This window comes from Tamandua tetradactyla, chromosome 1 (assembly GCF_023851605.1).
Source record: "Tamandua tetradactyla isolate mTamTet1 chromosome 1, mTamTet1.pri, whole genome shotgun sequence".
Taxonomy (NCBI): domain Eukaryota; kingdom Metazoa; phylum Chordata; class Mammalia; order Pilosa; family Myrmecophagidae; genus Tamandua; species Tamandua tetradactyla.
This window is the reverse complement of record NC_135327.1, coordinates 120,678,100-120,704,462: the sequence shown is the minus strand read 5'-3', so window position 1 is coordinate 120,704,462 and position 26,363 is coordinate 120,678,100. Positions and strand designations below refer to the sequence as shown.

General features: G+C 36.3%; 1 protein-coding gene across 12 annotated transcripts in view; it reads left to right on the top strand.

Annotated features, from left to right (window-relative positions):
* The window catches only part of PPP1R9A (protein phosphatase 1 regulatory subunit 9A), a 434,558-nt gene that overhangs the window by 342,983 nt on the left and 65,212 nt on the right, over positions 1-26,363 (top strand). For all 12 annotated transcript variants that reach the window (XM_077123485.1, XM_077123518.1, XM_077123509.1 and 9 more), the window contains one exon: positions 989-1,147. In XM_077123485.1, coding sequence (XP_076979600.1) covers positions 989-1,147 — 159 coding nt within the window. The remainder of the gene's footprint in view (positions 1-988; positions 1,148-26,363) is intronic.

Sequence of the window (26,363 nt, the reverse complement as noted above, 5' to 3'; positions counted from 1 at the left end):
TAAAGCAGTTATTTTGAATTGCAGTCTCATAAGCTGAAACTGCCAGGAGGGAAACTACTTTTCAATAATGTTAAGGAGGTTAATGATAAGAAGGGCCATTTCTTCCAGGATCATCAAATACCTACAGAAGCCCAAAGGTATCACACAGGAGTGAAACTAACAGTGTAGAACAGTATGAAATTATGAGAGTTGTGGTATATGGTGAAGTGTGTGACATCTAAAAGGAGAAACCACTGCTAACTCTGGCTAATTGTTAACAAGTAGCAATGTACCAAATATATTGACAGATCTTTAGCTTTCTCAAGGGAAGATGGAAATCTAGAATTTTATGTTAACTCATTATTTTTTTAGACATTGGCACAATACTCAAGTTTATATAACTATTGCACAGACAAAACGATATACTTGTGTCGGTGCTAGTTAGAATCTTTCATTTATCCTTTAGGTGACTAGTTAACAAACATAATATAGTAAAGAGCAAGCAAGCAAACAAACCAAAAAGAACTGATTGAACTCCAAAGTTTAGGGGAATTGATCTGTTAAACTTCTCCAAAGTTTAAGGTCCCTTCCAACTCAATGAAACTTAGATCTCCCCTTCTCTCTTCACTGCTACCAACATTGGGTGGTTATTCACACTGCAGGTGGGGATTTAAAGGCATTACTTATGTTCCTTAGGAATATAACTTTATTTACTGAAACCATAAATAAGATTGAAAAAAGAAACTCTGTTGTTATACTAAATATGCTACTGATTCCATTAGTAGATTTTTCGAAATGCACTTAATAAAGCTTGAACTTGCCACTTTGTATCTTTGAACTAACATTTGTTTTTAACATTGACTGCATGAGGCATGTTTGACTTACAGGCCTGCTTACTCTTTTAATACATTTGTGATATGTTTTATTTCTCTTTCATAAAATATTTTCAAATAACCCACCTCCTCCTGAGGTGAGGTCGGCTGGATTTCTGAAATCCTCTTCCTTTTAGACAGGAGAATATGCCACAGATGAGGAGGAGGATGAGGTAGGACCTGTTGTTCTTCCTGGCAGTGACATGGCCATTGAAGTATTTGAGCTGCCTGAGAATGAGGACATGTTTTCCCCATCAGACCTGGACACAAGCAAGCTCAGTCACAAGTTCAAAGAGGTAAGTTGCTCATCTACAAAGTATTTCTCTATACCTATCCATTTTACTATTAAGTGTTTGAAGAATATGTTAAGAATAATAGTTTTCAAAAGAAATCTTTTTGATTCCAGAATATCTTGAATCTCTTTGACCTTGCTGGTAAAATTTAAGTAGCTCTCATTCCACAATCATTGAATAATTGTTATTCATTATGGCGGCAGGTTGCAACTTCTTTAGCCCATAATTTCAATAGTTTAAACGCATACTTTCATGGCAAATTCAGTTTTTATTTTTTCAGTATTTACAGAAATTTTAGTACCTGGTGATAAGCTTTCCTTTAAGATAGTGACTTTCTTTGAAAGTGTTTTTGTTACCTTTTTCTTAAAAAAAATCAGATCCTCAGCAGCAATCAGGAGACATATCCAAAGGGTTTAATTGAAGGGAGTTTAATGAACAGACTTTTAACAGGGTTAAGAAAATTAACAAGGTACACTGAAGTACACTGGGACTGGCAACAGCAAGAAACTTCTACCATCATTTGACTTAATGGGCTAAGAGAGGAAAGATATTATCTCTTTGACAGAGCATCATCCAGCACCTACAGTTTTGTAAGAATGCATCCTCTGCTAAAAACTACATCCTGGAGGCAGAAGTGTTACAGACCCCTGCTCTCCTCCTGCTGATGCCTCCTGTTAGCCAAGTCCAGGCAAGAAAGCCTGATTGATGCAGCTTGAAGTCTGAGGAACTCAGCCTTCTGAGGCAGGGAGCTATCAGCTTAATGCCATGAATAGATCCTGAGGGGACGAGGGGGGTTAACTACATAAACTTTTTCCAGCCTCAAAATGTAAAACACAGTGATAAATGAGTTCACAAGCAGTTTATTTGTCATTGTTTTGGGGAAGAGACTCCATTATTTGAAGACAAATATCCAGTATTTGCAGCCTTCCTAAAATAACCCTAAAGCATTGAGGCTTGAAAATCACTGTTTTCTGGTTTTAAGTCAGTTGGAAGAAAATGTTTCTTGTATGTGAAGAACAGGTTTGAAAATTGCAGGTTTATAATTTTCAATTCTCTTACATTTCTCATTTTTCTGAATCATAAATAGGTCAATTTTGTGTGTTCTTATCTAATATAGTGACTTACATTTTCAGGACCTTATTACAAATTTATATCTGTGAAACTAATATCAAAATGAATGTACTTTTTAAAATGTTTTAATTTTAAAACAACATGTTCATTTTAAACTTTTGGAAAATACAAATATGTATAAAAATTCTAAAAAATTATTCACAATCCCACTGTTGTTGGATTGGGATTCTATGATATATACTGTGTTAAATTCCTCCTCTTGGTACTTTTCCCATTTCATCAATTGTTAGTCCATAAATTATAGTTATTCACTAGTTCATCTTATGGATATACTATAATTCATTTACTAAATTCCTCTTTTGGAGATGTTTATCTTATTTCCAGGGGCTATTAGTACTGGTCTTTTTTTCCTATTAGAAATAATACTGCAATAAATATCTTTGTGTTTATCCTTAGGATAATTTCTCACAAGTAGAATCATTAAATCAAAAGACATGAGTATGTTGGAACTTCTGGTACTTAATGCCAAGTTGCCATCAGAATGGCTTTTCTTGGTGATAATTAAATGTATTCTTGTCAACAAGTTTGTTTGAAAGCCCCCATTTATCTTTTATTCATGTTTAATTTTTTTTATTATGCTATTAACCTTAGGTTCAGCTCTTTATTTTGTACAGTTCTATGGGCTTGGTTTGTTTGTATGTTTGTGTTTATTTGTTTGTTTTTGGTGATGGTAACTTATACACAACCTAAAAGTACCCTTTTTATCCCTTTTTTGTATAGTCTTACCTCGCAGATATTGCAGATTTGGTTCCAGACCCCCACAATAAAATGAATATCACATGAACTTTTTTATTTCCCAGTGCATATAAGACTTATGTTTATGCAAAACTGTAGTCTATTAAGTGTGCAATAACATTATGTCTAAAAAAATTTACATACCTTAATTTAAAAAGACTCTGTTGCTGAAAAACACTAACCATCATCTGAGCCTTCAGTGAGCTGTAATCTTTTGACTGGTGGTGGGTCTTGCTTCAGTGTTGATGGCTGCTGACTAATCACTGAAGTTGTGGTAGTTAGATTCAGGTGTCAGCTTGGCCAGGTGAAGGTGCCTAGTTCTATTGCTGTGAACAGGAGCCAATGGCATGTGAACCTCATCTGTTGCTGATTACATCTGCAGTCGGCTGGGAGGCATGTCTGCTGCAATGAATGATGTTTGATTTAATTGGCTGGTGCTAAAATGAGAGAGCTCAATGAAGCACAGCCCAAGCAGCTCAGCATACCTCATCTCAGCACTGGCAGCTCAGCCCAGGCCCTTGGAGATGAAGAAAGAAATCACCCTGGGGAAAGTTGTTGGAACCCAGAGGCCTGGAGAGAAGGCCAGCAGAGATCATCCTGTGCTTTCCCATATAAGAAAGAACCTCAGTTGAAAGTTAGCTTCCTTTCCTCTGAAGAACTATATTTTAACTAAATAAATACCCTTTTATTGAAAGTCGTCTCTGGTGTGTTGCATTCCAGCAGCTAGCAAAAGTAGTGACTGCTGAAATTTGGGGTGACTGTGGCATTTTCTTAAAATAAGACACTGATTGACTCTTGCTTTCATGAAAGATGTCTCTATAACATATGATGCTGTTTCATAACATTTTACCCACAGTTGAACTTCTTTCAAATGGAAGTCAATCCTCTCAAACCCTGCCACTGCTTTATTAACTAAGACTATGTGATATTCTAAATCCTTTGTAGTCATTTCCTGAATGTTCATATTATTTAAGAATGTTCAATGGTATGAAACACATTCTTTGCTCATTCATCAGAAGCAACTCCTCTTACATTCAAGGTTTATCGTGAGATTGCAGCAATCAGTCCCATCTTCAAGTTCTGCTTCTAAATCTGGTTTTCTTGTTATTTTTACCAAATTCCCCCACAAGACTTCCTCTGCTGAAGTCTTTAACCCCTCAAAGTCATCCATGAGGGTTGGGATCAACTTCTTCCAAACATTAACAAATGTTGATATATTGACCTACTCCCATAAATCTTGAATGTTCTTAATGTCATCCAGAATGATGAATTCCTTTCCAGGTTTTCAATTGATTTTGCTCATACCCATCAGAGGAATCCCTGTCAATAGCAGCTATAGCCTTCCAAAATGCATTTTTTCAATAATAATATTTGAAATTTGAAGTTACAACTTGATTGCTGGGCTGTGGAAGGCATGTTATTTTAGCTGGCATGAAAACATTAATCTTGTTGTACATCTCCATCAGAGCTCTTGGGTGATGAGGTGTATTGTCAGTGAACAGTAATATTCTGAAAGAAATCATTTGGTCTGAGCAGTAGGTCTCAACTGTAGGCTTCAAATATTCAATAAACTATGTTGTAAACAGATCTGCTGTCATCTAGCCTTTGCTGTTCCACTTACAGAGTACTGACGGGATAGATTCAGCATAATTCTTAAGGGCCCTAGGGTTTTTGGAATGGTAAGGAAGCACCAGCTTCAACTTAAAGTCACCAGCTGCATTAGGCTCTAATGAATGTACCAGCCTTTCCTTTAAGGCTTTGAAGCCAGGCACTGACTTCTTTCTAGCTATGGAAGTCCTAGTTAGAATCTTCTTCCAGTTTAAGGTTGTTTGATCTGCATTGAAGGTGTAGCCAGCTTCATCAATTATCTTAGCTAGAAGGTAATTTTTTTATATAATGGGCAGCAAGAGCTCATCTTCATTCTTTTGCATATACCGATCCAGTTCTCCAAGCACCATTTGTTGAAGACACTATTCTTTCCTTACTCAGTGGACCTGTCACCCTTCTCAAAGGTTAATTGGCCAAAGGTTTGAGGGTTTATTTCTGAATTCTCCATTTGATTCCATTGATTCCAGTTATATTCTCAGTTTTATTGCATTTGTCTGTTTGTCTGTCCTTATGCTGATATCATGTTGTTTTAATTACTGTAACTTTGTAATAGTTTAAAAATAAAGATAAGTGTGAGAGTTCTGTGAAGATGGTAGAATAGGGTAGGTCAATTTCATCCCTGCTCCAAGGAAAAGGTCGAGGAGGGATGGGAACATGACTGGGACAGCGTAAGTGACCTGGGAGGGTCTTCTACACCACATAGGGAGACTGGGGTTGCAAAAGCTGAAGAATTGAGATGCAGAGAACCAGAGACCATCCAGCTAGTGCAGACAGGTCAGGTGTGCACAGACAGGGAGACGGGAACTAGGAAATAAGCCAAGCAGCATTCCTTAAACGTGCTACCCCCGTCACCCAACCCCTACCCTGCTACAAGCACTCCCGCTCTTACCCTCCACCCCCCAACCCCCACCCGCGCATGTCCCTGCTCCACACCACTACACCCCACCACTGTGCACACACACACACCTGCCCCACCCTGACCCAACTCTCCTGCAAGCACACAGTCTCTTCTCTTCCCTCTGGAGACCTGTACACCCCAACCCAGCCCCTTGACCTCGCCTCCCCCTCCCTGCCCCCTGCAGATGGTCACCTGTGCATCCAGGCCATGGCCACTCACTTTCATACCCAGGCCACACCCATCCCCAGCCCATACAGCCATGCAACCCCGCTATGCCCCCCTGAGTACATCAGTGTAAGGACCTCTCAGATACACACATGTGAACACATGCGACCAAGCCATGCCCCCGCCCTGGGCAAATGCTGACTTGCACATCCTGGCCACACCCACCACCAGCCCAAGCAGGCCCCACCTCAGCCAGCTGCCCTGAGCTGTGCACATGTACACACCAGGGCTCTGCCCCCTAGACCCGTGCACAGCAGGGCCCTGCCCCACAGACTTGCACATGCTTACAGCCACATCCTTCCTGCCATGTGCCTATGCATCTCTGGACCAACCTCTTCACCTCTGTACCCCAAACACCCTACCATGCACATGTGCACTCCCTTGCCCCACTCCCTGGCACAACGCCCTGCTCCCACACCTGATGGATGCTCACATGTGCATCTGTACAACATAGCCCCCCTGTACACACATGCACCCCTGCCTCAAACCCACATCCCACAACTGCACACCTCCACCAGAGCCCCACCCACCTGACATCACCTGCCTCTGACCCATGTCCTGGAACCCCTGCAAAATTGTGTCCTGCTCCAACACACTCGTACATCTGCATCCCAGGGGCCCTGAACCCCTCCACCTGCACAATGACGCACCTAGGCACTATCCTCCCAATGCCCTGCTCTCTATGCCACCTACCCTGCACCCTGATACCAGTGACTCCCACACTCCACATGCCATACACCCACCCATGCCCTACCTGCACACCAGCCCGCAGGCATCTTCTCAGCTTCCTGGTGCACCCTAACTCTGTCCCCCACACTGTGCCCTGCTTCTATGCTCCAAGGCCTGCCTGAGCTGCACCCTTCACCCACAGCCCCTGCAACACACCACACCTCAACAACCCCATGCCCCACAACTCAGGTTCACAGGTGCCAGCATAGTATTCCCAACCCATGCCTATACCTGCACTGCAACCCATCACTACACTGTTGTGTTGTGCCCTGCATCCTTCTCCACTCCACCCGCAAATACAAAGTTTTAAGTTTACCGAAGGAAATCAACTTCCAAATTAACCTTACCAAGATATTCATATGCCTCAAAGGCAACAGAAGATCACTGAGTATATTATGATGCAGACAGATATAGCCCAGCCTAATGACAAATTAAAACACCAGAGGCAATGCAGACTTTGTACAGCTAATCAAAGATGCCCATATAACTATACAAAATAAAATCAATGGGATGCTTATTGACATAAAGGAGATCAAAAAGACACTAGAAGAGCATAAAAAGGAATTTGAAAGAAAAAATGGAAAAATAGCAGATATCACAGAAATTGAAGATGCAGTAGACAAAATAAAAAATATACTAGAGATACAGAACAGCAGATTTGAAGAGGCAGAAGAAAGAATGAGTGAACTAGAGGACAGGGCAAATGATTTCAAGCACACAAAAGAGCAACAGACAAAAAACATGGAAAAATTTGAGTTAGATCTCAGGGAAATGTTGGACAAAATAAAGCACACAAATATAAGAGTCATTGGTGACCCAGAAGGAGAAGAGAACAATAAAGGGCTAGGAAGATTAGTTGAGAGTATAATGGGGAAAAACTTCCCCACCCTTATAAAGGACATAAATATGCAAATGAAAGAAGTCCAATCAACTCCATATAGAATAAATCCAAATAGTATAGTCTTTCCTAAGACACATCCTAATCAGTCTGTCAAATGTTGAAGAGAAATAGAAAATCCTGAAAGTGGCAAGAGAAAAACAATCTCAACATACAAGGGAAACTACATAAGACCGAGTTCAGACTACTCAACTGGCACTATAGAGGTGAGAAGGCAATGATATGATGTATTTAAGATCCTGGAAGAGAAAGACTTCCGGCTAAGAATTCTGTACCCCACCAAATTGTCCTTCAAAACTGAGAGAGAGATTAAAATTTTCACAGACAAGCAAAGGCTGAAGGAATTTGTCAACAAGAGACCAGCCCTACAAGAAACACTAAAGGGAGTTCTGCTGGCCAAAAAAAAAAAAAAAAAGAAAAGAAAGAAAAGGTAGGAGAGATAGTCCTGGACTGGGGACACAGAATTGAAAAGAAGCAGTAATGGTAGCTTAAAGGATAAAAAAAAAAAAAGAAAGAGTGAAATGAACATATAGATCTGACAAATAAAATCCAAAGGATAAGACAGTGGACTAAACTTACCCATTAAAAGATACAGATTGGCAAAATGAATTAAAAAATATAATCCAACTATATGCTTCTTACAAGAGACTCACCTTGGAAACAAGGTTATAAATAGATTGAAAGTGAAAGAATGGAGAAAGATGTACCATACAAGCTATAACCAAAAGAAAGCAGAAGTAGCTATACTAATATCAGACAAAATAGACCTTAAATGTAAAGACATCATAATAGAGAAAGAAGGACACTATATATTAATAAAAGGGACAGTTCACCAAGAAGAAATAACAATCATAAATGTTTATGCTCCGAATCAAGGTGCTGCAGAGTACATGAGACAGACATTGGCAAAACTGAAGGGAGCAATAGATGTTTCAACAATGATGGTAGAAGATTTAAATACACCACTTTCCTCTATAGGTAGAACAACTAGACAGAGGATCAACTAAGGAATAGAGAACTTCATCAATTTGATAAATGAATTAGACCTAACAGACATATATAGGCTGTTACACCTGTGAACACCAGGTTATATATTCTTCTCTAGAGCTCATGGAACATTCTCCAGGATAGATCATATGCTGGGATGCAAAACAAATCTTTATAAATTATAAAACATTGACATTATTCAAAGCACTTTCTCTGATCACAGTGGAATGACACTGGGAATCAATAACCACCAAAGAACGAGAACTTCCACAGATATATGGAGATTAAATAACACAGTCTTAAACAACTAGTGGGTCAAAGAAGAAATTGCTAAAGAAATCGGTAGCTCCCTGGAGATGAATGAAAACACAATACAACATATCAGAATTTATGGGATGCAGCAAAGGCTGTTCTGAGAGGGAAAATTATTGCCCTAAATGCCTCTATTGAAAAAGAAGAAAGAGCAAAAATCAAGGACCTAACTGCTCACCTGGAGGAACTCGTGAAGGAACAGCAAACTAACCCCAAAGCAAGTAGAAGAGAAATAACAAAGATTAAAGCAGAGTTAAATGAATGGGAGAACAAAAGAACAATAGAAAGAATAAAACCAAAAGTTGGTTCTTTGAGAAAATGAATAAAATCAATGGACCACTACCAAGGCTGACAAAGAAAAAGAGTGTATGCAAATAAAATCAGAAATGAGACAGGAGTTGTTACCACAACCCTGAAGAAATAAAAGAAATCATAAGACAAACTATACACGAACAAACTAGACAATTTAGATGAAATGGACAAATTCCTGAAAACATACAAACAAGATACACTGATGCAAGAAGAAATAGAAGATCTCAGCAAACCAGTCATACGTAAAGAGATTCAATCAATCATCAAAAATCTTCCTACAAAGAAAAACCCAGGGCCAGATGGCTTCACAGGCGAATTTTATCAAATATTCCAAAAAGAACTAACACCAATCCCGCTCAAACTTTTAAAAACAAGAAAAAAGAACACTACCTAACTCATTTTATGAAGCTAACATTACTTTAATACTAAAACCTGGTAAAGATGCTACAAGAATGGAAAACTACAGGCCAATCTCCCTAATGAACATAGATGCAAAAATTCTCAAGAAAATACTGGCAAATCAAATCCAACACATTAAAAAGAATTAAACACCACAACCAAATAAGGTTTATACCAGGAATGCAAGGATGGTTCAACACAAGAATAATTAGTGTAATTAATTATTACATTACACAATTAATGTAATGCAGCACATTGACAAAACTAAAGGGAAAAATCAAAAGATATCTCAACTAATGCTGAAAAAGCATTTGACAAAATTCAACATCCTTTTCTGATAAAAACAATTCCAAAGCTAGGAATCAAAGGTAACTTCCTCAATATGATAAAGGACATATATGAAAAAACTGTAGCCACTATCATACTCAATGAAGAGAGATTGAAAGCTTTCCTCCTAAGATCAGGAACAAGACAAGGATGCTCCCTGTCACTACTGTTATTCAGCCTTGTACTAGAAGTTCTAGCAAGAGCAATTAGGCAGGAAAAAGAAATAAAAGGCATCCAAATTGGAAAAGAAGAAGTAAAACTTTCATTATTTGCAGTTGACATACTATACTTGGAAAATCCTGAGAAATCTATAACAAAGTTACTTGAGTTAATAAACAAATTCAGCAAGTTGGCAGGATATAAAATTAATGTGCAGAAGCCAGTAGCATTTCTATACACAAGCAATAACCTAACTGAGGAGTCAGTTAAGGAAAAAATTCCATTCAAAATAGCAACTAAAAGAATCAAGTATCTGGGAATGAACTTAACTAGCAATGTAAAGGACTTGTACACAAAAAACTACATGACATTGTAAAAAGAAATTAAAGAAGATCTAAATATGTGGAAGGACATTCCCTGCTCATGGATAGGAAGGTTAAATACAGTTAAGATGTCAATTCTACCCAAATTGATCCACAGATTCAACGCTGTGATGAGGAGAGCTTTGTCACTCAACATGCTAAACACGGATGGTCTGAGGGCTGGTGGCACTCATTTCCCCACCCAGCACTTGAGCGAGTCTTCCCGGACCCTCAGCGCCAGCACCCAGGGGCTGGGTCCCCAATGAAGCCAACAGGACCTCGGTGGATGCTGTGTCTCAGGAAGAGATGGGGGAGGGTAGGTGGAAGCCTTCCCCATCTCCCTGCCTCACTCCCCACTGCCTTCTTCCACCATTTAAGGCTGCAAATTTGACAATGAAAAAAAAATTCCAACAGCCTACTTTGAAGTCTTGGAAAAACTAGTTACCAAATTCATCTGGAAGAAAAAGAGACCCCGAATAGCTAAAAGCATCCTAAAAGACAATGAATTGGGAGGATTAACACTTCCTGATTTTAAAACTTATGATAAAGCCACAAGTGGTCAAAACAGCATGGTACTGGCACAAAGGTAGAAGTATTTACCAATGGAATCAAATTGAGAGTGCAGAAGCAGACCACCAAATCTATGGTCAACTGATCTTTAACAAAGTCCCCAACTCCGCTGAACTGGGAAAAAATACTCTTCAGTAAATGGGCCTGGGAGAACTGGATATCAATAGCCAAAAGAATGAAAGAGGACCCTTACCTTATACCCTATACAAAAATTAGCTCAATGTGGATCAAACACCTAAATATAAGAACCAGTACCATAAAGCTCCTAGAAGAAAATGTAAGGAAGCATCTTCAAGGCCTAGTAATAGGAGGTAGTTTCCTAAATTTTGCACCTAAAGCAAAAGCAACTTAAGATTAAATAGATAAATAGAAACTCCTGAAAATCAAATGCTTTTGTGCCTCAGAAGACTTTGTCAATAAGTGAAGAGGCAGCCAACTCAATGGGAGAAAATATTTGGAAATCACACATAGGATTAACATTTGGTATCCTGTGTACATAAAGACATCATACAGCTCAACAACCAAGAAATAAGCAACCAAATTTTAAAATCGGCTTGAAATATGAATAGACATTTTTCTGAGAAGCAAATACAGATGGCTAAAAATCACATGAAGGAATGCTCATTCTCATTAGCTGTAAGGGAAATATGCATCAAGACTACAATGAGATACCACCTAAAATCTATAAGAATGGCTGCTATTAAACAAACAGGAAACTGCAAATGTTGGAGAGGATGTGGAGAAAGTGGGACTGTTACACACTGCTTTTGGGAATGTATAATGGTTCAGCTGCTATTGAAGACAATTTGGCAGTTCCTTAAGAAACCAAATATCAAGTTGTCCTATGACACAGCAATATCAGTACTTAGTATATACCCAGAAGACCTGAAATTAGTGACACAAACAGATATTTGCGCACCAATGTTCATAGCAGCTCTATTCACAATCCCCAAAAGATGGAAACAATCCAAGTCCCCATCAATAGATGAGTGGATTAACAAAATATGGAATATCATGCATCGGTAAGACGAAATGACATCCTAAAGCACTTGACAAGATGGATGAGCCTTGAATACTCAATGCTGAGTGAAATAAGCCAGACACAAAGGATATAAACTGTATGAATCCACTTTTATGACCATGGTAAAGGTAAAATTGGAGGCTTAAAATACAGAATATAGGGGACCTAGAGATACACAGAAGCTTAAGGTGGGTGAACAATTAGCTAATAAGGTTGAACTTAATTGTAAGTGAATAAATAGAAGTGAAGGCAGTTCACTAGTGAGTCTATAAGTAATTACCATTTTGAAGATAAACATGATAGAAAAGGGTTGTATAGACTCATGTGTCCCACTGATTAACACTACAAATACAAATAAGTTCTTATGTGAACTACTGCAAAGGTATGAATCTTGTACAGAGTGTTTAATTTTTGGGTATAGGGAGGAAAATGCTATTGCAAGCTGTGGGCTAGATTTAAGAGGAAAACATCAACGTTTCGCAACAATACCAGGGTGCATAATAGGGGGAGGAACAAGAATTAGAGAGAGATTTGGATATTCTCTTTGAAGAGGGTGTGTTTATTGGCTATCTTTTTCTTGTAAACAAAAAAATTATCTAAAATTGAAGGACTATTGACTTTGGGCATTATACGTGAGACCCAGCAGATAGAGGTGACTGAAAGTTGCACTGACAGAGAAGTAGATTGGTGAATGATGGTGTATACATATGATCGAATATTGTGCTGCTAAAAAAGGAACGAAGTTGTGAGGCATGCAACTATGTGAATGAACATGTAGGACATTTGGTGAGACAAGATAAGCCAGAAACAAAAGAGCAAATATTGTATGGTCTCATTTAGAAAATACTTATAAGAAACTGGAGCCTGGGCTCTAAGCTCCTATAGCAGTTACATTTAATTGGGAACAGTAATTATTATTTCTGGATTTTGAGGGGCCGTTTGTTTTATATATATATATATAACCTGGTATTCAGAGAGAAGGACAAAGCTGATCAGGTCAGGATTAAGGTAATTCAGAACACAGGAGTAAGGAAGACATTACCTGTATTTTAGAACTTCATCTACTCTTTGAGACCAAAGGAAGAAAGGTTTATTTTGTCCATAACCTAAATTTTCAGTAGCACATAATCTAACTCAGCCTGTCTGGATAGATCATTTAAACAGTCCAAACACAGAGAGCCCAGTATAAGAATGAGAGCCTTTAATTCTATATGGTTTAATGTAATGCCTGGATGTATTCCAGAGTATTTTAAGCAGATAATCAAAAAGTAGTGGCAAAGACCCTTGAAGGATGGGAGAAACAATATGGAACTCTTAAACTTTACCACCAGGGAAACTCCAATACTGTGTCAAACAGTAGGGACACCGAAATGTTCGATATGTAGTAGAGAAACGTAGCCTACCTATAGGTATGCCTAAGAGTCACCTCTGGGGACCTCTTTCGTTGCTCAGATGTGGCCTCTCTCTCTCTCTAAGCCCAACTCTGCAAGTGAAACCATTGCTCTCCCCACTACGTGGGACATGACCCCCAGGGATGAGTCTGGCCCTGGCACCATGTGATCAACAATGCCATCCTGACCAAAAGGGGGAAAAGAAGTGTAACAAATAAGATATCAGTGGCAGAGAGAGTTCAAGTAGAGTCGAGAGTTTATTCTGGAATCACTCTTACCCAAGCTTCAGTTAGACATTGCTACTATCATAACTTGCCAAACACCAAACAAAACTATTCCTGCCAATCCTAAAGAACACTTAGGGTATTATATAGGATTCTGCAAAGGTTCCATGCACTAGGGTAACTTCCCAGAAACCTGCATCCTCCACATGCATTTCTGGGTCAGATAAGTCCTGAAATGCAAAGGGGCCAGCCTTTCCAGAATATCAACTAGTTCTTTCCCCCTATCATATTATCAATAGTCCCTTCCAACATGAAAAAGTTAGAATGGCCATAGAGCATATACCCCTAAAGAGTGGAAGAAAGGTCAAAGGTGATGGTGGAGTTATATAGAGAAGGTCAGGTTTAACAAATGAGTATGAGTGCTGAATCAATATATTGATATTTCTTTTAGTCTCCAGTACCTGAGAGCAGCTAGAAATAAAAACCTAAAATTATGGCATTAGAACCCATGCTGAACTCTGAAATCTGTTCTACAACTAATTGTTGCAATGTACCTTGAAATTTATTGCTTTTTTATGTATATGCTATTTTTGACAAAAAAAAAAGAGGAAAAAAGAGCAGAAAGAGTATAATAGAGAAGATAGGATTTAACAAATGAATATGACTGCTGAATCAATATATGGATGTTTCTTTTGGTCTCCAGTATCTTGGCACAGATAGAAGAAAAAATGAAAAGTCATGGACCTGTAATCCATGCCAAACTTTAAAATCTGTTACAGAACTATTTGTTAAAATGTACTTAGAAATGTATTGCTTTTTTGTATATATGTGATTTTTCACAATTAAAAGAAATAAAGGTGTAAGTCCTCCATTTTGGTCTTCTTTTTCAGTATGGTTTTGACTATTCCAGGCCCTTTACCCTTACACGTGAATTTGATGGTTGACTTTTTCATTTCTTGCTATTTTGATTGGGGTTTTAACTAAATCTGTAAATCACTGTGGGTACGATTGACATCTTAAGATTTAGTCTTTCAGCAATGTTTTGTGGTTCTCTGTGTATATGTTCTTCACATCCTTGACTAAATTTATTCTTAGATATTTGATTCTTTTAGTTGTTATTATGAATAGATGTTTTTTCCTTGATTTCCTCTTGAGACTGTACATTAATGGTACACAGAAACATCATCTGTTGAGATCTTCTGTTTCTTTCTGAGTCCATATAAATAATTTGTGTGCTTCTACGAATTTGTCCATTTCATCTAGATTATCTAATTTGTTGGCATACACTTTTAATAGGATCCTCTATTTCTATGGGGTTGGCAGTAATATTTTCCCCCTTTCATTCCTGATTTTAGTTATTTTCTTCTTTTTTCTTTGTCATTGGAAGTAAAATTTGTTGATTTTATTGATCTTTTCAAAGAATCAACTGTTGCTTATGTTGAAACTCTTCCTTTTTTATTCTCTATTTCATTTGACTTTGCTCCAATCTTTTTACTTCATTCCTTCTACTCTCTATGGGTTTATTTTGCTCTTCTTTTTCTAGTTCTCCAAGTTTGAAGTTAGTTCTGTGTTTTCAGCTGTTTCATCTTTTTTAATGTAAGCAATTAGAACTATAATTTTTCTTCTAAGCACTGCCTTTGTTCCATCTCATAAGTTTTGATATCCTTTATTTTTGTTTACATTCATCTCATGATATTTCCTGATTTCCCTTGGAATTTCTTCTTTGACTCATTGGTTGCTTGAGTATGTTGTTTAAATTTCTTATATTTGTGGGTTTCCAGTTCTCCCTTTGTTTTTGGTTGCTAGCTTCATTTCATTGTGATCAAGAAGATACTTTGTATAATTTCAAGCTTTTTAAACTAACAGGTCCATGCTGCTTTCCATCTTTGTGTGTGTGTCTGTGTGTGTGTGTGTGTGTGTGTGTGTGTGTGTGTGTTTTCCCCTTTGTTTCAATGATTTTCTGGTCTTTCCTCCGTGCCTATCATCTCCTAAAGTTCCAAGCAAGTTGAATCTGTCCTTTGATTTAGTTTTCATAAAGAAGAAATGCTCTCAGGGATGTTTTATGCTGCCATGTTGATCCCCATTTCTCTATACCCATGATTTTTAGTTAGGTTGAACCCATTCCATTTATACCATTCACAGAGTCCTTGAAGCAAAATACATTCATTTTTCAGATGATTTATTACTATTCCTATCTCTAAGGTGAACTACAAATGTATTTATGATTACAGGATATTACAGTACTCAAAATTCCCTTACAGGAAGGATAGCTATATCTAGATTTGGGCCATTTCTTATAAAGCCTTTCTGGATTAACTGATACCATCAAACTAAAGTGCAATGCAAAGGAAATGAAACAAAACAAAATAACATTCTTCTGCAAGACGTGGCCTGAAAGCTAGGGGAAGAGATAAAACCTCTGCAGCTTTAATTTAGTCCAAGAATATAGACTATCTGGAAGAATAGTTGTCCTTTATGAAATGTTCCTTGGATGCTTTAACCCTCAATCCACTTTGACAAATATGGGAGACAGCAAGATGAAGACTATGCCCTGGAACATTTTTATAATATAGCTCTTTCATGTTACCATGTGAGTATGTCCCCTAGTCTTTAGCTATAGAAAGGGCTACCATTCTTTAATGGAAACTAAGGAACTAAAAAACAGCAATATTTATGGGAGGTAATATCCTCCATTTTATGGATTAAGCCAAGGACTGGATGCTCCATAAATATTGTTTTAAGTGTGCACCACTGTATAGACAAGTTCACGGTCTAGAACAGGGTCAGCAACCTATGACTCATTCACCAAATCTGGTCTGCTGCCTGTTTTTGTAAACAGTTTTGTTGAAATACAAACACACTTATTTGTGTATTTATTGGCTATGGTGGCTTTCACAGTAAAGCTGAATAGGTGTAGCAGAGACCATACAGCCAACGTTTCCTAAAATATTTACTATCTATCCTTTACAGAAAAGTTTACTGATCCTGGTATAGACAGTTGTATAAACTAGACCTGCCCTATATAGCATGTTTGATTTATTCTTTGCCTGGATAACCAAATTAGTAGTTTTCTTTTAATTTTAGTTTTAAAGAATTGGTGATTTGTCCTCACCTCAAGAACAAATATTACATGATTCTACCTTTAATTCTTTAATTCTCTTTTTAAAAATGTTTAGCATATAAGGTGATTTCCAGTGAGTATCTTCTGTGTGGCACTCTTTCACAACATTTCTATCTTGTATGCTGCACTATCACAGTTTTAAATTTGTTTGTGTTATTACTGTACATGCCCAAATACCATATAGCTCTAGATATTTTTACCAATAATTTGCACAAAACCTGGGGTGGAATGGAGGCTCATGTTGTATTGGAGTCTTTACAAAGTCTCATGTTACAGATGGTTCTCTTAATGCCACTGAGCAAAAGAATCTGTACTATATAAGAAAACAACATTAGACTGACATTGCCTCAGTCAGTACTACTTTTGGCCTATTGTGTATGTTCCTACTAGATTCTAGGCTCCTCTGTTTTGCTTAGTTTTTGCACAGTTCTTGGCATATAGTTAGTGGTTAAATATTTTTTGAATAAATGTCAAGTGTACTGGAATTTGTTGTATGATATTAAACATATAAGACATATTGATGTAAGGCAAGAATTTATTGTATAATTTATCTAATATAAGTTTTCTAAGTCAATGACAAGCTGGCTAGCCTTTTAATTAAATGCTCATTTAGCCATTTCTCCCTAGTTGGAAGTGGTTAATGTTATTTGCAGAATTTGTGCCTTTACACCATGGACTGCTTTAGGCCTTCATATTCTGTTTTGTTTTCTCATTTTCATAAGTGCAATAATACTCTTTTAACATTAGTGTGATAAATCAAATCCATCTAATTCTTTTCTTCGAAAATTGCTTCACTTCCCAATTAATTTATTATCAACAAAATGTTTGAATTACTTTATTAATTCCCTTGAAAAACCTTTTCAATTTTGATTGGTTTATATTGCATTAGTAAATTACTTTGCAGAAAACTGGCATTTTTATCACAATGAATCTTTTAATCCAAGTTTATGGGATGTATCCGTTTAATTCAAGCTTTTTTTCTGACCTGTAAAATTTTATAATACCCTCTATTGTTTAGATAAATGTTCAGCTAAGTGCAATTGAAAATCTGACTAGAGAGAATTAATCAAAAACTGCTAAAAGATTTATTTTAGCTTCAATATGTTCAGAACTTTTCCCTATTTTTATATATTCAGATTGACTTATATTAAGAGAGACTTCATGATCTTTACAAGATAAAATTTCTGTTCCCTGAAGATTTATTATTACTCAGCTATAAAACCATCTGGCCTGGTGCCTTCGTGAAAGAGGGAGACATTAAATACTTGTTTAAAAACTATTTTGTAATAGCTTAACTATTATAATAGAATTTATTGTAATTAAATATTTTATAATAGTTATTACTTTACTCAAGTATTCAGTTGTCATTTAGATATAATTTCTTTTGTGACTTCCTCTTAAGTACAAAAATTTTTTAGCATATATATGTGGCTGTTCTTTTAATTCCAGATTTGTGGAATGTTTTTTGCTATCGTTTTGTTATTGAGTCCTAATTTTATTACAGTGGTTGAAAAACATGAACCATATGATAGCTATTTTTAGAATTTTATTTTTTTTTTTTTTGCGTGGGCAGGCACCGGGAATCAAACCCAGGTCTCCGGCATGGCAGGCAAGACCTCTGCCTGCTGAGCCATTGTGACCCACCCTATTTTTAGAATATTTGAGACTTCTTTTGTAGCTGAATTCATAAATAATTTATTTTAATGTTCCTCATGTATCCAATATGTGTTTGGGTATGACATTTATATGTGTTTTTTGTTTAAATAAGAGTAATAACACATATGTGCATATTTCTTCATAGCATAGGTTAGATTTTGTCTACTTTATCTACCAATTCTATCTTAGTTGTTTATTTCTTCCTGTAGTTCTATCAGTTGTAGTTTTATTTATTTCATATTTTTGTTGTTAGCTACATATATGTTTAGGATTATTACAACTTCCTGATTTATTGAAGCAGCTCTTTTTTGATGCATTTTTTTGACCCAAATTTTATTTTGTCTGATACTAAAAAGCCTTTACTGGCTTTCTTTTGCTTCTGTTCATTTCACAGCATAATTTTTTCCTTCTCTGTATTTTCAGCCATTTTGAATCATTTTGTTCAAATTTGGTTCCTTTACTCAGCCTATTGTTTGCTCTCATGCTATTGTGGAAGTCTTTGTCAGTTATTTGGTGAATTTAACCAATTTATATTTATTCTAATCACTTTAATATTATAACTGATATCTACAACTTTATTTCGTATTGTATATCTTCAATAGCTTCTTCTTTTTTTCTTTTTTCCCTTTTAACCAACTTTGCAGTAGATATATAACATTATCATATGTTGTTTAAAAATTATTGATTTTGATTCTCTTCTTCTAGAAATTATCCCTAAGTTACCTTGACACAGTCTTAGGTTATTTTTTCCTAGCAATATATAAGTCAGATCAAGATATGTCTTCTTCATTTAACAAAATAATAATTATAGCATATTCTCATCTACCTCTTATAAAAGGGCTCCAGTGTGCCCTGATGATGGTCACCAACATCTCTTGTACTGTTACTTTCCTACCACATAGTAATGAAAGTTGAATTAGTGATCAGCAACTACAAGCATCAGGGCAGTAGAATAATCTGTCCCTGACTTACCGCCACATACAGGCTTACCCATGATACATGGAGAAGATTGCTGTCCCCCATTTCTGGTTTCTGACATTATCCTTCTTTAGAGCCTCATTTCCCTGTCCCCAACACATAGAAACAACAATGTTCTCTTTTTAAGAATTTCTCAGAAACTTTTTTTGTTAATTGTTGAGTAAGACTCTGAAGCCCTTCAGTGTTCCTGCTTTTGGCATCTCCTAAATTGAATTCAAGAGAGACAGTGAGGGCGGGCCGCGGTGGCTCAGCGGGCAGGAGTGCTTGCCTGCTATGCCGGAGGACCCCGGTTCGATTCCCGGCCCCAGCCCATGTAAAAAACAAACAAACAAACAAAATATAATAAAAACAAGAAAATGTTTAAAGATGTTTCCCTTCCTTCCTTCCATCCTTCCTTCCTTCTCTGTCTTTCCTTCCTTTAAAAAAAAAAAAAAAAAAAAAAAAAAAGAGACAGTGAATAGCTCTGGTTAATATGCTATATTATACCAAACTGGATATTTTCTCCTACCTAATTCAGTCATTTATGCCTTTATTGTTTGATTGATTCCCACATCTCTTTTACCTTAGGAATGTTTGCTCTTATTCTAACTACTTGCAATAAGTGCTTAATTTAATATCATACTTTATTGCTTAAACATGAAATCACATGAGATTATGCAGGTTTGTTATTCTTTTTGGAGAATGCCTTTGGTCACACCTTAAATTATTTTGTAGATAGCTTACAATTTTCACCTCTTCATTTTCTATTTGACTTGAATAATTGAGGAAACTTTATTTGCAACCTTTTTTCACCACATAGTTCTGTATTCATTATCATGATCATTTCTTAGAACATTTGCATCAATTCAGAAAAAGAAATAAAAAGAAAACAGAAAAAAAATTTATACATACCATACCCCTTACCCCCCCTTTCATTGATCCCTAGCATTTCAATCTACTAAATTTATTTTAATATTTGTTCTCCCTATTATTTATTTTTAATCCATATGTTTTACTTATCTGTCCATAAGGTAGATAAAAGAAGCAACAGACATAAGGTTTTCACAATCACACAGTCACATTGCAAAACCTGTATCATTATGCAATCATCTTCAAGAAACATAGCTACTGGAACACAGCTCTACATTTTCAGGCAGTTCCCTCCAGCCTCTCTGTTATGCCTTAACTAAAAAGGTGATATCTATTTAATGTGTAAGAATAACCTCCAGGATAACTCTTGACTCTGTTTGGAATCTCTCAGCCATTGACATTTTATTTTGTCCCATTTCTCTCTTCCCCCTTTCAGTCAAGAAGTTTTCTTAGTCCCTTGGTGCTGAGTCTCAGCTCATTCTAGGATTTCTGTCCCATGTTGCCAGGAAGGTCCACACCCCTGGGAGTCATGTCCCACATGGAGAGGGGGAGGGCAGTGAGTTTGCTTGTCATGTTGCCTGAGAGAGAGAGGCCACATCTGAGCAACAAAAGAGGTTCTCTTGGGGGTGACTCTTAGGCCTAATTTTAAGTAGGCTTATCCTATTGTTTGCGAGGTTAAGTTTCATATGAACAAACCCCAAGATTGGGGACTCAGCCTGTTGCTTTGGTTGTCCCCACTGCTTGTGAGAATATGAAGATTTCTCCACTTGGGGAAGTTGCATTTTCCCCCTTTCTCACCATTTACCCAAGGGGACTTTGCCAATACTTTTATATTCACTGTTCAAATCCTTCTGGTATTTATTTAGGAATCACTCTGGACAAACCTACAAAATCTTATGCCCTACTCAAGGTACCATGTACTTCTGGTGTTCAATTAAGCTGTCCACATAAGTTATATTAGGAAATGCACTAGTCAATATTTTAAAACTTTAACTTACGTGTGAGACTAAAGCAAAAAATATTTATTTGGTACAAAATATTTGCAACTTTTAAATTAATGTAATATTGTATTATGGTTATATAATGTGATCTTTGCAATATTTTTTTTTAAGTGATGCTTTTATTGTAGAGTAGTATGGGTATTTTCTGATAAAAGTGATATGTGTTTTAGACCCTCTGCCTCCTTATTCATTTTTCTCTTCTAGACCTAGAAAACTGAGAGCAATACAATAAAATTATACCTCATTATTATGCTTTGTGTGTAACCGCTTTTGTTCTCCACTTTGATGCTATGTTGTAAGTCATTAATATAGTGACAAAGATTTTTTGCCTTTAAGTATACTTTGCCTGGTATTAATATTCTAACTGCTACTTTCGTTTGTAGTTGCTTGATTAACACATCAGTGTGTAAGCATATACCTACTTTTAGGTATACCTGATTGCAGCACATTGTTTTATTATAATTTTCAAAAATATAATCTTCAAGTTTGCATCTTTTAATAAGAAAATTTAGATAATTTAACATTTATTGTTATGATTACTCAAGGCCTATTTGCTCTTGTCTCATTTTATATTGTACATTTCTTTTATGTTTATTGGTTTTTACTATTTTCAAATTCTTTTAAAAGTGTTCTCTAACTGTTTCCATAATTTTCAAAAGTAAGAACAAAACAAAATGATTTAAATGCTCCATAATAAATGTTTTTGTTACAGTCTTGGTTCCAGGATAAGATTGTTGTTGAATTTTAATTTTTGCATTTTTAGAATCTTATGTTTTTTATTTAGCTTTATAGTAGTATTTATAACAAATGGTACAAGCTATGCTTAATTAATTTTGACTATTAGTTCTTTTACACTGTTTCCTAAACTTTAAATTCTGAAATTTTTCTCATCTCTTAAAATATATTTAAAGTAATTTATTAAGTGTTCATGGAGGATACAGTGTACATGAATTTTGAAATCTGAAAGTGATACTCCAATTGTCATGACATAGGAATGATACTTAGCTAGGTCTAACATTTGGATTCACAGCCTTTTTTCCTACAAAATGTTGTAATAGAAGCTTCATTTAGCTACCATTGCATATTATAAAGGAAAAGTCTAAAACTAACCTGACATTTGGATAGTTGTATTTATTAAACTTGTACTTTAAATTTTTTATCACAATTTCTTAAAATGGATCTCTTTTCATTGATACATTTTCCAATCAGCTTTCTTTGTTTTGTGATTGTGCTTTTGTTTTGTTTTGTTTTTTACTCCGTGAATATTTTCTTCAGTTTTTGTCATTTTTTTTCTATTTGTTGTCTCTGTTCCTTTCCTAGAAACACTTTGTCTTCTTACTTATTAACTTCTTTTCATGGTTTTATTTTCTTCATCTGTTTTTTCTTGTCTGAGGTTGTTTCTCAAATGGTCCTCCAATATTCTGTAACTTTCCCTCTTCTCTAACATTAAATATCCTTTTAACTTCAATTGACAGTATGCACTTTAGCTCTTCTAATACAAGATAATTCTTTTGTTTATTTTTAGTTTCCTTACTCTGTTCTTTTCCCATTCTTCTTCACTAATACTAGTATGTAATTACCTTAAATGTCTTCTGTATGGAGGTTCTTGATACATCATTTTCACAGGTTTGCTTATTTGAATTTTCAAATTGATATTCTCTTTAATTTGATCTGAAGTATTTGTTAATTAGGCCAGTGTTGCCTCCTTTTCCCTTATTTATCTTGAAATGAGACAGAAATCATTTGCATTGGTGTTATATCAATAATTGTCCACTTTTGTGATTATAAATCACATTTTTAGACCTACAGCAGCAGGACATATTGATATGCCTAGCTTTCCAGCCCAGTTACTTTTTTTGATTAGACTTATCATCTTGTACAGTTCTCTGTACTGAGGTGAGATATTTTCAGATCTCGCCATTTGGTTCTCTAAGTTTGAATTTAAAAAGACAATTCCCAGTGTTCCCTGCTACCAAGACATTTACCGAGACCACTCTGTCTATACTGGTCTCATTTGAAGTCTGCAGCTTAAGGTGTACCATATACCACTACCAGCCATAGTCCTGCCTTCTTTCCCTGTTTCAGTAGTTGCTTTCTGAATGAACACAGAATACTGAGACAGAAGAGAACCTGATTTGAGGACAAGTACCTTGGCAAGACAGTAGACGTTGTCAGCCTTTCTCATTGGATCTCAAGTAGACAGTGAATAAGGCACAGTGTCTTCCTGTCTTTGGAATGAAGCTTATAAAGGTTTTTCTTAATTCAGCTTCATGAATCTCTCACATCCTATTGACACTTGTTTTTAGTTTTAGTGTTCATTGTGGTTGTGAGATTTTCTTTGTTAATGTGACTGTATAGGAAATTTAGTGGGAAACAGAATGCATCAGGAACTGCAGGCCAGGTGCTATTTGAACTATCAAATGTTTCCTCCCTACCCTTCCTCCAAGAATCATGGGTATTAGCATCATTTAAAACCATTCTGCCTTTTCCTAAGGAAATGATATAGTCAAAAAAAATGCACTGTTATTTATTTAAATCATAGAGAATCTATAAAAACTAGAAAAAGTTACAAAAGTATTGGATAAAATAGTGTTTTCTTTATGAAACTTTCCAATTGCAGGTATAGAAGCTATATTTTTTTTTTTTTTTTGCATGGGCAGGCTCTGGGAATTGAACCCGGATCTCTGGCATGGTGGGTGAGAATTCTGCCACTGAGCCACTATTGCACCTCTCGAAGCTCTACATTTTTATCTACCATTAAACTAAGGTAGATAAAATTATAGGCTGTCATCTACATCCAGAGCCTTCATCATTAACCAGTTTATTAAGTATCTACTTAGAGGGTGACTTTGTTGGAGAATCTCATCCTATGCTGTATTAGTTGCAATTAGTACTTTCCTTAAGATTAGATTGTAATGTTATTCAATATGCTGATTTAAGCTAATTTTATATATACTATTCCCTGAACAAAAGCAGTTTGGTAACGCGAATATAGGTTTGAGCAGAAATTGCAAATGAATACAGCATAGCTTCATCTGACTATAGGAAAGCACAAATCCCTAAGGTCATTGTCTATCATATTTTTTATTTTAACAGCACTGAAATTTAGGCAAAATATCTCTGATTTTTGTTTTGGTGGCACTTACACTGTTGTGGGTAAGCCAAACATCAACCAAATAATCACAAAGATAACTAAAATACTGATTTCAATGCCAAAACCAGTTTGTAAAGTTCTAGACAAATATGTTATTTGTAAAATAATAGCAGAGAACATTGCTCTCATGTGTAAAATTTCTTGCAGTATAGCTCTCTTAACCTTCCTATAAAGATAATATTTTTCACTTGTTAAAGAAAAATGTTTTCTGTGTTTGCACAAGATAAAGAGAATACAAAAGTTCAATTCACTGTGTTTCTGTATAAGGTTGTTTCTATTTTCAGCGCACTTATACTTGGGATATATTGATTCAGTAATACAAGTGCATGTTATTTATTCATCTTTTTTTGAAAGAAATAAATAGAAAATATACACAGCAGGTACACCCACCAAGAGGTTTAATAAGAGCTATTGTTTTTTGTAAGAATATATATGTTTATTTGTGTCATAACCCTGGGGTGGATAACTATGGCATTAATGAAAAAATGATAGAAGAGATGAAAGAGATTGTTTTCACAAGTTAAGACACTGAAATGCAATCCTTAATGTTTTTCTTTTATTTATGGCCTCACACCCCATGTCTTTCCTCCGAACCTAGATTCTCTGAAGTCCAAAAGTTTCGGCTCTATTTCTAGTAACCACCCTGTTCACCTCCTCTCCCTTTCATCAGTCAGACTGGCCATTCAAAAAGGATAAATGTGCAAACCTTTTCTCTCTTAAGAACTGCTCTATTAGAGAATTCAACCTTTTACCATCTTTTGTCAAGAGCCTTCACCTCTTTGAAAAAGAGTTTTCTCTTTCTCGTGAAATGGAATTACTTCAGGCCCACTGCACCCACTTTGCCTGTAAAGTAGATCTCACAGTCAGAGCTAAGATTGGATAAGCAGGTTCTGTTGATTTCCTAGGGCTCCCATAACAAATTACCACAAACAGTCTTGCTTAAAATAACAGAAATATATTCTCTCACAATTCTGGAGGCCAGAAGTCTGAAATCAAGGTGTCAGCAAGGCTGGTTCTTTCTGCTATAAATAGGGAAATCCTATTCCCTGCCCCTCTCCTTGTTTCTGGTGATGACTAGCGATCCTTGCATTCCCTGGTTTGTATATGCATCACTCTAATCTCTGCCTCCGTCTTCAAATGCCTTCTGCTCTGTGTATCTCCATGTCTCAATCTCCCCTCCAATCATTTGGTTTTGTGCTCAACCTAAATCCAAATTAATTACATCTACAAAGACCTTGTTGCCAAATAAAGGCATATTTGGAAGTATTGGGACTTAAAACTTAGACATATCTTTCTGGGGGATGCTATTCAATCCACCACACAAGCCAAAGCCAAAGGTCATTTGACCTGGTTATAAGAATGAGACTAAATAAGGAGCAGGCTTCTCCGAATTTTCTCTTCATGTGATCTTGGGAACTTCTTTTAGGAGATAGTATTTATTAATCTTCTTGTATAAGCATCTTGAAAGTATGTTCTATATCATTTTTACATATCCTCAGTTACTATCACAGTACCTGGCACAGAGTCTCATTCAGTAAGTGCTGGTAGGATAATAAGTAAGATGCTCTTTTCCGAGTTCATTAATAAAAGCAGCTGATTGAGCACCATTTTGAATACAGTGTCTGGATTCTCAGACTACCTGGAGTAACCCAAGGCTTCCAATCTGAGTAATCAGTTCTCATCTGAGAGATGAAGATGTTGATGCATACCTCAGGATTTTTATGAAGATTAAGTGAGAAATGTATCCCAAAGCAACTGGTTCACATTTGGCCCATCGAAAGTGGTCACTGCATTGAAAGCAGCTTTTTGAGGGCAAAGATGGCACTTCTGATCTCTGTCTCTCAGCCTTTCAAGAAGGAACAGTGACAGAACTAGCCAGACCTGGAATTATTTCCATTCCACCACTAGATCTGGTGGAAACTTGATCAAGCCCTGAAATTTTTTAGCCTTTTTCCTTATCTGTAAAATGAGGTATGCATGCCTATCCTGCCTACCTCATAGGGTCATTTACAATGATAAAGGGGGCTGATAAAAAAAAAAAAGGTAAAGTATTCTGTAAGTATAAAAAAATTAGTATTAACAGAAAGATCCATCAACTAAGATTTATAAAACCTGGTGTTTTAGTTTGTTAAAGCTGCTGGAATACAATATGCTAGAAATGGAATGACTTTT